Here is a 13,863-nt window from a genome sequence, read left to right as displayed (position 1 = left end):
TACAACCAAGGTATGCAGAATCCATGTCTGAACGCACAACCCATCAAACCTTGAAGCAGAGGGGCTATATCAGAAGTAGGCCACACCGGGTGCCACTCCTGCCAGCTAAGAACAGGAAACTGAGGCTACAATTTGCACAGGCTCGCCAAAATTGCACAATAGAAGATTGGAAAAACGTTGCCTGGTATGACGAGTCTCGATTTCAGCTGCAACATTCAGATGGTAGGGTCAGAATTTGGCATAAAGAACATGAAAACATGGATCCATCCTGCCTTGTATCAACGGTTCAGGCTGGTGTTGGTGTGATGGTGTGGGGGATATTTTCTTGGCACACCTTGTGCCCCTTAGTACCAATTGAGCATTGTTTACATAGATGGATCCCCATTCTGCCTCTCTGTGAAGCGATCGCGGGTGGCCGGCAGACATCGGGTCTACCGGACCTGCGCATTGGCTCCCTTTCTGTGCAGCGGGAACGCACCCACAGTATCTATTGCATTGAACAACGTACAGGAACGTTTTGCGCAATAGAGCCGCAGTATATCTGCGGTGGGTGGTCTTTAAGTGATTAATCTGGTTATATTTTGCCTGGTCTCACCCTTATCAAAAATCCTAATGACGTTTTTAAATCCTTTCCATTTTCATTACATACCTTATTTTAGACCATGTCATGTCTTCACTGTGTGCCTATCCTTCTCTATGCAATGCAGGCAGATCACGGCAGGTAGGAGGGTTTTGCAGGGTGCTGTAAATGGCTTCCTGAAATCTGGCTTTTAGGAGGAGTTATGCAAATATCAAAATATTTTGATGTGTGGGTGTTAATTTGGGGGAATGGGCGTTGTGGCTGCTGTGTTGGTCTTAGAGGGGGTGTGTTGGGATGGTAAAATCACAGCGCAAATACCTATTTTTACCGCCTCCGGCCCCATGTGTAAACAAGACCTAAGTTATTTAACATCTTATGTTTTTGTTTCTTGCAATGTATCTCCGCTACAAATGCAAATAGACATTTATGTAAATCAATGCGTTTTATTTGTGTAGGTTACCGTCTTTGTTTCACGCTTTTTTTTCCATTATGATAATTTTTATTGCTCCTCCATTTACCAGCAGTGAATACATAATGTGTAATTAAACCGAGGAGATACAATGTCCTATTTTTATTTCTGCGCATAAGCCAGTATCCTTGTTCGCACGGACTTCATTTATTTACAGTGAGAATGAACATGCTGCCAGGATAGATGGATGGTGTAATCCGGTTATTTGACGCCCAAGATCACCTTTATATTTTCTGTAGTACGTTTGTCATGTTTTGTACTCGCTCAGCTCTTATTGGCATTCGTCATTAAGGTCTAAATTGGCTTTCTTGCCCATTGCTACAAATTGTGCAAACACGAAGTTCCTGTGTGTATAGAACAAGGGGCCATGCCTATATCGTCAATGTGGACGGAACCACCCCCCCCCCTTTTTTTTTTCCTGTGTAGGTGAGGCTTGGGACAGGTTTGTTGTTGGGTAAACCCTTTTAAGTGAACCTGTCATGGCCATTAAAAGTCTCTAAAGCTGAATTCCGGTGAAAAAAGAGGGCCAGGACAAAGGGTGGACAGGAGGGGCGGCTGCCGTGGGCCATAGTTTGGAGACCACTGGCCTAGGTGATGATGAAGAATTTTCTCTCTTCTCTGGTTACTGGTGCTCTCCTGCACTGTCCATTTCACCTGGTTTGTGCGTAGGCCTTCAGCTTCTTCACTTACAATGCGCTAATGTTGGTCTTACATTGCACGAGATGACGCTCAAAAATTGCAATCAATCAGACAGCCATGGGAAGAGGTTTCAGCATTGGTCACAAAAAGTGTAGGATTCTTGTGGGAGCAAAGAATAAGATAAGTACACTATATTACCTTATTCATCATCCTCTTGGCCAGTGGTTCTCAGCCTCAGCCCCCACAAGTTGAAAACATGGTCCATTGGGGGTATTTGAGGACTGAGGTTGAGAAGCACTGCCCTAGGCCAAAGACGTAGGTGATCCTTTCACTTTCCCAGAGAGTTCAGTTTTAACGTATTAAAACTGTGCAGCTCCTGTTGGGATCTCTTTCCTGGGCTGCTATTAGAAATCATACGTCCTACCCAAGCCTACTTGATAGCCCCTGCCTTTCCCCTAGTTTCTATCTGTAAACTTGAAGCACCCCTTCCCCCCATCCCCCAGTTGGCAAGCAAGTTCAGGTGCATTGGCCCAGTCAATGCTCCAGGGAAACTCAGCGATTCCGTATCTGTGATGGTGGACTTCATCTCCTCCTGATGAGCCGAAAGCATATCATCTGCCACTGGGTAAAGGACCGATCTTCTGGTCACATCTCTCTCGAATTTAGACACCACGCCCTCCTTGTTTGCATTCTCACCAATCCAGTGAGCATGCCGCTGCGATTCTCCACTGGGTTTGAACACAAAATGCTTTCACTCCAAACATTGTATAAATCACAGGTTAGACACTGCATCACAAGAGTGCTTGCAACTCCCACATTCATTGAGTTCTGCCTATACTTACTCCTCTATTAAAAAACAAAAGTGAGGCCCTAAGTGAGAAAGTGAAGAGCCTGGGAACCTGGAAGGGTAAAATATGCAATGCAAAACTGAATGTGAACAAAACCAAAACATAAAAGTCCAAAGTGAATAATAAACATCTATGAAAGGTCCGTTAGAGTTCCGAGTAATGTGAAAGGTCTTTCTTGGATAAACTGGGGTGAATCTTGAAAATACAGTCAAAATGTTAAAGTGTTCCCGCTTACCTGATTTGATGGACACACATACCTTATAGCACATGGGTCAAACAGGCACTCATGAGGGAATGACCTCAAACAGGAGCGCCCACCACTGGAAAAACAGTAAGCCCTTGTACACACGGTCGGAGAATCCGTCGGAATGTGTCCTATCGGACCGTGTTGTCGGATAATCCGACTGTGTGTGGTATGCATCGGACTGATTCGGTTGGAATATCCGTCGGAACCAATTTTCCAACTTGTTGAAAATATTTTCCGACCAACTGGTTCGATCGGACATACTCCGATCATGTGTAGAGAATTTTGATCGGACCAAGTGCCATGCATGCTCAGATCAAATTCCTACATCAAAGCTATTGGCTACTAGCCTGAACGTAGTCCCATCGTAACGAAATTACGTCATTACATTCTGAATGATCGGATTTTTCGACAACTTAGTCTGACCGTGTGTATGCAACAGTTTCGGACAAGATCTGACGGACAAAATCCGACCGTGTGTACAGGGGCTTAGAAGGGTTCCACATAAAGTTGAATGAGGACTGTCAGATATCCATGATGGACTCCAAAACATGCGATGAATCACATCAAATGGTGTGCATGAAAAACAAATGATCCACACATAGTGTGATACTGTTTGACAATTATAAAAAAGGGGGTTTGCACTTACAGCAAATCCGATAAATCAAGTTTGTAATTAAAATGCAGTATAGGCAACGATTTCAAAACCATCACCCGACATGTTTCGTCCTGTTGGACATCATCTAAGGTAGACGAAACATGTTGGGTACAGCCTATGTAAAAAAGTGCAGTGTGTTGCGATACCATTCATTTAATATTATTATTATACAGGATTTATATATAGTGCCAACAGTTTTAGCTGAACTCGCAGGATTTCAAACCCGCATATCAGTGCGAGTTCGGGGGTGATTCTATGAAGGTTCATACGCAGATGTCTATTAAAATTGCCCCCGAAGTCACCAAAAGTAGCGCAGGAACTACTTTTGGAAATCGGTGCGGCGCCACAAAGTCAGCGTTGCATCAGTTGGGACAATGCTGTTGCCGGCAATAGGCTGTGATTTGGCATGCGATGTGAACAGGGCCTAAGAGAGTGCTCCTAATCTCAGTTAACTGTATAGAAGACACCTGGGAGCCAGAACTCTTGCTGATTGATAGGGGATCAAATACTTCTTTCACTCATTAAAATACAAATCAATTTATAACTTTTTTTAAATGCTTTTTTTCTGGAAATTTTTGTTATTCTGTCTCTCACTGTTAAAATAAACCAACCATTAAAATTATAGACTGATCATTTCTTTGTCAGTGGACAAATGTACAAAATCAGCAGGGGATCAAATAATTTTTTCCCCTCACTGTCATTGTATCATTTTCAAAATTCTTAAAGGAAGCCATATTTCAACACCCTTCCCGCTCTTTATCAAATAATGGAATATCGTTCACAGTTGAAGCCATCCTAATTTTTTAGACATTGCCAAGGATCATGCAACGTTTGCAGCCTGTGCTGTTCCCTCTCAGCCCCATGACGTTCGGGTGTCTGGACCACCCATAGAGAATGATGGGTATCCAGGAAACGTGCACGAAGCTAAGAGCCTGGCTCTGGGCTCCACAACCCTCACCTACCAAAGTGTGTGTTTTTGGGTTCTTTTTTTATTTTAGCATACTAACCTTTTTCAGATGACTTCAAAGCAGTTAAGTGATGAGCAATGCCCTGTTTTGGATCTTCTTCAGCTGTAGGTGCTCCTCATTAGAGAGAGTGGCGCTGACCACTTAGAGTACAAGACACCATGTGACTGCCACCTCAGGGACTAGGTCCATGATGCCCTACACTCGCAGTATGTCTTTAGTGTTTCAGGGAGTATTCTCTGAGTTAAGATTACCCCCTCGCTTTTTTTTTTTTTATTCACTTCCATTTACTTCTGAACAGTCACATGATGAGCAAGGTTCTTCTTGGATCTTTTCTTGATTGTAAGCGGTCCTTCAGTCTCCAACGATGCACCACTCTATGCATCATTACACTCTGATTACAAGGCAGCATGGTGACTTCCCCTAAAAGACTAGGCCCATGATGCCTTGCACTCACTGTATGTCCTCGGTGTTGAATGATGCTGGACATAGCTTTGAGATCCAAAGTCTTGTTGATTCAGTTAAGTAAAGTTATGTATCTATTTTCTCAGATGGCATCAGCGTCAGCGGACTACCAGTCTCCAGTCCTTTCCGACATATTGCCAAACCCAGGGCCGAAACCAAACCTATTAACCTACCGGACAGTAACAAGTCCAGTGATTTCAGCCACGTCAAGGTAAGAAGTTGGTTGAAATAATTGCTTTATGGTATTTTTTTTTTTTTTTTACTCTGCATAGAGAAGGGAAGCACTAGCACCCCCTTCATGTTTTTACTGCTTTATGTCTATCCATTGGGTAGATTTATCGTCTCTATTTCTCCTGGTGACCTTGTCACAGAAATGTAGATGATGGGAAGCACAACATGAGTTATCATAAGAAAAGGAAACAAGGGGATATTTACCAATGGGGACACCCCTTAGAGTGACAACTGTCTAAGGGAGTAATATCTAGGGTTGCACCGATTCCAGTATTGGTGCCGATACTGAGTATTTGCACGAGTACTCCGATACCCGAAACCGATACCTTTGCAACAAGAATTATCTCAAATTGCACTACAAAGAATTGCATGCGATTTGAACAGGAATGTGGTGCGATTCCAGTCAGAATCACAGGCAGTTTCCCACACTGCTCCTGTCCTAGTATAGAAAGACAGGGAAGCGCTGTACAGCAATTGGCAAATAGTTTATGAAAAGTTTTTATAACAACTCACATGTTAAAAAAAGATATCTGTAATATGTCAAATACAATTCTGTATGGTCATAGTGTCCATGGTCACATGCAGTGCTCACAGGGCTGGAGGAGATGTAGGAATTTCCGGAAACCACTTTGAACCAGCTTGGAGGGCACTCGTGGGTATAGGGCAGAAGTGATGTCAGCTTGGGAGCAGGTCGCCTATATAAACAGAATGCAATGATTTGTAATCTCATAAACCCCCATATCTTCTTGGCAATAGAACGTAGAAAATGTTTAAAGTGAGACAATGTTCTATTTTATGGTGGCAACACATCTCAAAAAGGTTGGTGTGGTGCCATGTTTTTGAAGATGTGCCAAATATTTTCATTTGGTGAAAGGTCTGGACTGCAGACAGACCAGTTAAACCCTTGGACTCTTCTACTAAGAAGTCATGCTCTTGTCATAGGTGTAGTATGCGGTTTAGCATTGTCCTGCTGAAATATGCAAGGTCAACCCTGAAAAATACATTGTCTGGATGGGGGAGCATATGTTGCTCTAAAACCTGAATATATCTTTCAGCATTGATGGTGCTTTTCCAGATGTACACGCTGCTTAATTCCATATACACTAAGGCCGCGTACACACGCGGGGACTGTTCGCCCAACTTTGTCCGTCAAACAGTTTCGGCAAACAGTCCGCTCAAAATTAGCATGGACGGACTTGGCCACACACGACGAACGAACAGTTTGCTGAAACCGTGCGCGATGACGTGAACGGCACGTACGACGGGACGAAAAATACGACGTCCTATACACTGCATTATAACTTTCGGCGTGTAAATCCTTTCTGAGCATGCGCGGAACTTAGTTTGACGAACAAGCCTACACACGAGGGGACTGTTCGCTGAAACAAAGTTTCAGCGGACAGTTTTTCGGAAATTCCAAAAAACCTTGTTCAGCGGACTGTTCGCTGAAACTGTCAGCTGAAAGCCCACACACGAGCGGACTGTCCGCCGAAACACTGTTCAGCGGACAAAGTTGGGCGAACAGTCCCCGCGTGTGTACGCGGCCTCATGCACCCTCATACCATCCGAGATGCTAGCTTTTGAATGCTGATAACAAGCTGGAAGGTTCCTCTCTACTTTAGTCCAGAGGATGCGGTGCCCATGGTGGCCAAAAAAGAATGTCAAATTTCTATTTGTCTGACCACAGAACAGTTTTCCACTTTGCAACAAACCATTTTCAGTGAGTTTTGGCCCGGAGAAGATGGCAGTGTTTCTGCATCATGTTCAGATATGGCTTCTACTTTGCATGATAGAGCTTTATCTTGTATTTTTGGATGACACAGCGAGTGATTTCTGGAAGTATTCCTGAGCTAATGCAATGAAGTCCATTACACAATCATGCCTGTTTTTAATGCCGTGCCGTCTGAGGGCCCGAAGATCATGGGCATCCAATATTTCTCCAGATTCTCTGAATCTTTTGATATTACAGTATTACAGTATGTTACTGACTTGTTGCCAATTAACTTAATGTGATGCAAAATGTTCTTCCAGCTCTTCCTTGTTAGTACCACTTAATTTGCCAGATTTTTGTTGCCCTGTCTCAACTGTTTTGAGACGTGTTGCTGCTATGAATTTTAAAATGACCTTATTCTTTTTCTTAAAATAGCAAATTTTCTCAATTTTTAAACATTTGAAATGTTTTATATTTTTTCTTTTGTGAATTCAATTTGGGTTTATGAGATTTGAAAACCATTGCATTCTGTTTTATGTAGATTTTACACAGCTCCCCAAATTTTTTTAAAATTGGGATTGTATGATACATTGGGGCAGACTATAAAATATGTATGATACGTTGGAGTAGATTAAAAATAAATGTATGATACATTGGGGCAGACTATAAAACATGTATAAAATGTTGGGATAGACTATAAAACAGGTATGATACGTTGGGGTAGATTATAAAACATGTATGATACATTGGGGCAGACTATAAAACTTATAAAATATTGGGGTAGACTATTAAACATGTATAAAATGTTGGGGTAGACTATAAAATATGTATGATACGTTGGGGCAGACTATACAACATGTATAAATTGCTGGGGTAGACTATAAAACATGTATGATACATTGGGGTAGACTATAAAATGTCTGATACGTTGGGGTAGACTATAAAATGTCTGATACGTTGGGGTAGACTATAAAATATGTATGATACGATGTTGGGGTAGACTATAAAGAATGTATGATATGATGTTGGGGTAGACTATAAAATATGTATGATGTTGGGGTAGACTATAAAATATGTATGATAGGTTGGGGTAGAATATAAAATAAGTATGATACGTTGGGGTAGAATATAAAATATGTATGATACATTGGGGTAGACTATGAAATATGTATGATACGTTGGGGTAGACTATAAAATATGTAGGATACGTTGGGGCAGACTATACAACATGTATAAATTGCTGGGGTAGACTATAAAACATGTATGATACATTGGGGTAGACTATAAAATGTCTGATACGTTGGGGTAGACTATAAAATATGTATGATACGATGTTGAGGTAGACTATAAAGAATGTATGATACGATGTTGGGGTAGACTATAAAATATGTATGATACGTTGGGGTAGACCATAAAATATGTATGATACGTTGGGGTAGACTATAAAATATGTATGATATGATGTTGGGGTAGATTATAAAATATGTATGATACGTTGGAGTAGATTCTAAAATATTTATGATACATTGGGGTAGACTATGAAATATGTATGATACGTTGGGGTAGACTATAAAATATGTAGGATACGTTGGGGCAGACTATACAACATGTATAAATTGCTGGGGTAGACTATAAAACATGTATGATACATTGGGGTAGACTATAAAATGTATGATACATTGGGGTAGACTATAAAATGTATGATACGTTGGGGTAGACTATAAAATATGTATGATACGATGTTGGGGTAGACTATAAAATGTGTATGATACGTTGGGGTAGAATATAAAATGTGTATGATACGTTGGGGTAGAATATAAAATGTGTATGATACGTTGGGGTAGAATATAAAATATGTATGATACGTTGGGGTAGACTATAAAATATGTATGATACGTTGGGGTAGACTATAAAATATGTATGATACGTTGGGGTAGACTATAAAATATGTATGATATGATGTTGGGGTAGATTATAAAATATGTATGATACGTTGGGGTAGACTTTAAAACATGTATGATACATTGGGGTAGACTATACAATATGTATGATACGTTGGAGTAGACTATAAAACATGTCTGATTCGTTGGGGTAGACTATAAAATATGTATGATTCGTTGGGGTAGACTACAAAACATGTATGGTACGTTGGGGTAGACTATAAAATATGTATGATACGTTAGGGTAGATTATAAAATATGTATGATATGATGTTGGGGTAGACTATAAAACACACCAAGCAAATCATTCTTTGTTCCTCTCACCTCCTCCCCTCCTCCCATGCTCATCTCCTGGACTTTTCCTGAGCCTCTCCCATCCTATGGCATGCCTTACCCCAATCTGTCCTTCTATCTCCTACTCTATGACCTTTAAGCGATCCCTGAAACACCTGCCTCCACCTAGTAACTGTATTTATACTATCTGCATCAGTTCATCCCCCACAGTTATTGCTTTTTGTATTGTTTGGCACTATATAAATCCTGTATAATAATAATAATAAGAATAAATAAAACATGTATGATACCTTAAGGTAGACTACAAAACCTAAAAAAGATTATAATGTGCAGAACCAGGGAAACGTTAAAACGAAAAAAAAAAAGTGCTCTGGGACTCAAGGGGATTTAAGGAGACAAAGGGCCCGGAGGGCCAAGTGGTTAAAATGAAACCCGTGTACATCACATTTGTGCTATAGATAAAGCTACGGTAATTTACATAACATAGAAGGAGGATTCTGGATCCGTGTGAAAGGCGAAAGGTGCTCCTGAGGACAGCCGCTCCCCTCTTGGCGCAGAGCTATTTTTAGCCTCCGCTTGTCCCATGTTGTGCTGTTTAAAGATTCATTGCAGGCTGTTAATGGGTCTATTTATAACCACGCTGCCAACTGCCAGAGCCGGAGCGCTGTGATAAATGGTAATTCTGTTCTTGGAGACCGCTGCCATGGCAGCCGTTAACCCTTCCCGCCACCCGAACCTGGCAGGTTCCTGGATGCGTTAGGCTGGCATGTGGGAAGAACTTGGTCTGCCTGGCACCCAAATACAGAGCCGTGTCCTCAGAGATGGGTGAAGATCTGTACGTCTTCCCTGTATATGTGCCAGACATTAAAAAAAAAAAAATGCTTCAAGCAATGCAGGCAACACATTTCTTCACACCTCCACCGCAGCCACATAGAAACTTTTTAAAGACTTTTATTTATTTTTTCTTTTCTTATTACGCTCTGTACTGTACCCATAAAACCTTCATTGCAATCAGATAAATATCAAATCTTGGGTATGAATGTTTCATATTTGGCACTCAGAGAGCAGCTGCTGACCTGAGTGAGTCAGAGACTAGAGGAAGACATTGCTGGACTTCATTAGAGTTCCAAACATGCTTTGCAAGAAAAGAATCAGGTATACACTCTGTAGTAAACTCTGTAAAAGGTTTTTTTTTTTTTTTTTTTTTTTTTACATGTAAAGTGTAAGTTCACCTTTTCCCAAAAAATGAAAGGTGAACTAACACACAACCAATGGCTCTCGGAGCCCTCTGATGTGACCTATGACTTCAAACCAGAGAAACACATGCCCATGCTCTGGGATGGGGGAGTCAGCAAGCCCAGGTTGCAATGAACAGGTTGCCGACCAGGGACATGCAGTCAGGGGAGGCAGAGCCATGAACATAAAAAATAAAAACAATCGACTTTGAGGGTTGTAGCTCGACAACCTGGGGGTCACAGAGACCCCAAATTTGAGGGATAGGTAGCTGAAGTACAACCCCACTACTGGGGCTCCTAGGACCTATGGTTTCGGAGATATGGAGCTCCTTGCACAGCCTGTCAGAAGCTGCATACAGAACGGCCAGTTTAAATACAAGCTGGCGCAATGGGGGTTATTTAGGAAAGGCAAATCCACTTTGCACTGCAAGTGCACTTGGAAGTGCAGTCGCCCTTAATCTAAGCCCTTGTACACACGGTCGGAGATTCCGGCGGAATGTTTCCGATCGGAGCGTTTTGTCGGATATTCCGACTGTGTGTGGTCTGCATCGGACTGTTTCCGTCGGAATATCGGAGGGACCAGCTTTTCCAACTTGCCGGAAATATTTTCCGACAAAATGCTCCGATCGGACATACTCCGATCATGTGTAGCCTACTCCCACGGACAAAGTGCCACGCATGCTCAGATCAAATTCCTAGACCAAAGCTATTGGCTACTAGCCTGAACGTAGTCCCGTCGTCACGAAATAACGTCATCACGTTATGTACAATCGGATTTTCCGACAACTTAGTCCGACCGTGTGTATGCAACATCACTTCCGGAATCGGAATCTCCGACCGTGTGTACAAGGGCTAAGGGTTAGATCTGAAATGAGTGCAAGCTCTGCTGATTTTAGCATCCGATCACATGCAAGATGAACTGCTGTTTTTTTTTTTTTTTTTTTTTCTTTCTTGCATGTCCCCCTCGGATCTACAGTGACTGCACTTTCAAGTGGACTTGCAGTGCAAAGTAGATTTTCCTTTAGTAAATAGCCCCCTCTGTTTGCAGCAGACTGAGAGGATGAGCTTACAGTGCTTCTCCTCACTTCTTGTCGGAGGCACTGAGCTCAATGGATAGCTTGGAGCCTTGGACCAATGGTAAAGCACCATTGGCCCAAGCTGTCCAATAAAAATGCTGCAGTGGAGGCATGCCTCTCACTGCATTGTCATAAAATGGGGCGTGTTTAAAGACAAATGCTCCCTCTTCCAGTCCAGCCCTCTTATCTACAAGCAAAAAACGTGTGTATGTGTATAAGATTTACCCATAATCCCATGTTTTTTTCACACTGTTAAGAGGGATAATGAGAATCTGCTGCGGCTGAAAAAGCTAAATCATATATTTATATGCTATATGTTGTAAGATAATCATTTATTATTTATTTACTGTGAAATTACTGGTTGGAAGTTATAACTTCAGTAATTTGTCCATTAAACCACCTGCTTGAGTACAGTTTTTGAAAATATAGCAAATTACCTTAAAAATAATATATAATAATTATTTGTATATTACTTATGGTAATTAACCCCTCGCCACCCAGGCCAATTCTGGCACTTCTCTCCTACATGTAAAAATCATATTTTTTTTTTGCTAGAAAATAACTTCGAACTCCCAAACATTATATATAATATTTTAGCAGACACCCTAGGGCAGTGATGGCGAACCTCGGCACCCCAGATGTTTTGGAACTACATTTCCCATCATGCTCATGCACTCTGCAGTGTAGTTGAGCATTATGGGAAATGTGGTTCCAACACATCTGGGGTTCCAAGGTTTGCCATCACTGCCCTGGGGAATAAAATGGCGGTTGTTGCAACTTTTTATGTTGCACAGCATTTGCGCAGCAATTTTTCAAACGGGTTTTTTTTGTTTTGTTTTTAGGATAGAAACTGTTTCATGAATAAAATAATTAATAAAAGCAACTTAGGTTAGCCCGACTTGTTTGTATAATGTGAAAAATTATGTTACGCCGAGTAAATTGAAACTAACATGTCACACTTTAAAATTGCGCACACTTGTGGAATGGTGCCAAACTTCAGTACTTAATCATTTCCATAGACAACGCTTTACATTTTTTTTAGAGGTTACCTGTTTAGCGTTACAGAGGAGGTCTAGTGCTAGAATTATTGCTCTCGCTCTAACAATCGTATGTAACCTGTGTGTATCTGGCTCTGATACCAGCCAGTGCCTCACCAGCCACTCACCTCACCACATGTCCCTGTTGCCGACCCGCCATCTCGGAGCATCAGAGTCCATGGAGACGGCAACAGCAGTGTAGGAAACAGCGATTAGCACTTATAAAAAAAATAAAAGGGGTTACTAGGCTGTTTATATACACTGATCCGCTGATGCAGCACAGCGCACTTGCGGCTTTCCTGTGAGTTAGCTGCACTGACCCATAGACTTGTATTATATTCTGCAGATTTGGTCAGCTTTCTGAAAGCAAACCAAAGCTTGTGCATGGTCCACAGTGTGGGCAAACCGCACTGTACCAGTGTCAAAGCAACCTTATTGGAGAATCAGGACAATAAGGACTCGTTCACATTTGTGGTTTGGAGGGGGGGGGGGGGCGGAATAAATCTCCATAGTTAATTGTGGCCTGTGACCGGTTACCAAAGCACTTAAGTGGCCCCTGCGCTACACCCTCCCGGTCCCCACTGCACTAACCTCAGGGAGTGATTTAGCTTTCACTACCCACGCAGCCAGGGAGTTTGATAGCTACCGTCTTCTTTCCCTTCTTTCCTTATGGATGCTGGGACCAATCAGAGCGATTTTGATTGGTCGGTTCTGTCACATGACTGCCTTAACCAATTGGATTTGCTCTTATCTGTCCTGACGTTCCTAAGGAAAGGGGGCGAGGGGTCATTAGGATATAGTGTTCACTTATTCGTTTTTTATGAAGAGGGGAACTTGCACTTTAAAGCCAACATTCACTTAAAACTCTCCCTCCTTCCCCTAAGAATTTTTTTTCTCTAAGAGTGGGTACCTTTTTTTTTTCTTGATAGGTACTCGCTCCCACTTCTGCAATATTCACCTACTTTGAGAATTACATCAGCTTGTCCCTCCCTCCTCCCCCAACCACGACCTCCTGGGACATGTCCTAGGAGGCTATAGGACCGGCCACAAATTGTTGCTGCGCATGCTCAGTGGGGAGGCGGCTGTGGAAGTCGCAGCCAGCTTCCACATACAAGATGGCTGTGACAAAGAGTGGAAGCCCAGTAAAGAATTGGCTCAGCAGAAGATAGCTCTGGACTCCACAGGCCATTAAGTGTCTGTTTCTTGACCACTTCCCTTCCAACGACGTGCCTGTATGTCGCTGGAATTACGGTGGGTTATAACAGGAGTATTTTTTAGAGCCGGCGGTCAGCCCTCTTGTAATAGCAACTGGAGCAGCTGACTAGCCGCTCGATTGCTATTACAAGCAATCGTGCCCCCCCCCCCCCGCTGCCTACCGCAGCTCTCTTGGGCTTTCCCATCCCGCCAGGAGACCCGAGCGACCAACCGGCAAATCCGCTGTTGGGTCAGACAGCCAAGCAAAGCTGTTCAT

General features: G+C 42.4%; 1 protein-coding gene across 1 annotated transcript in view; it reads left to right on the top strand.

Annotated features, from left to right (window-relative positions):
* TRAPPC9 (trafficking protein particle complex subunit 9) overlaps nt 1–13,863 on the top strand; it is a 903,391-nt gene that overhangs the window by 231,207 nt on the left and 658,321 nt on the right. The window contains exon 17 of the mRNA XM_077493381.1: nt 4,955–5,079. Within this exon, the coding sequence (XP_077349507.1) occupies nt 4,955–5,079 (125 nt within the window). The remainder of the gene's footprint in view (nt 1–4,954; nt 5,080–13,863) is intronic.

This window comes from Lithobates pipiens, unplaced genomic scaffold, assembly GCF_037356315.1.
Source record: "Lithobates pipiens isolate NorthernLeopardFrog02 unplaced genomic scaffold, aLitPip1_a1.2 Scaffold_19, whole genome shotgun sequence".
NCBI lineage: Eukaryota > Metazoa > Chordata > Amphibia > Anura > Ranidae > Lithobates > Lithobates pipiens.
Note: the sequence above shows the minus strand (reverse complement) of the source record. Positions and strands in the feature narration are given on the sequence as shown.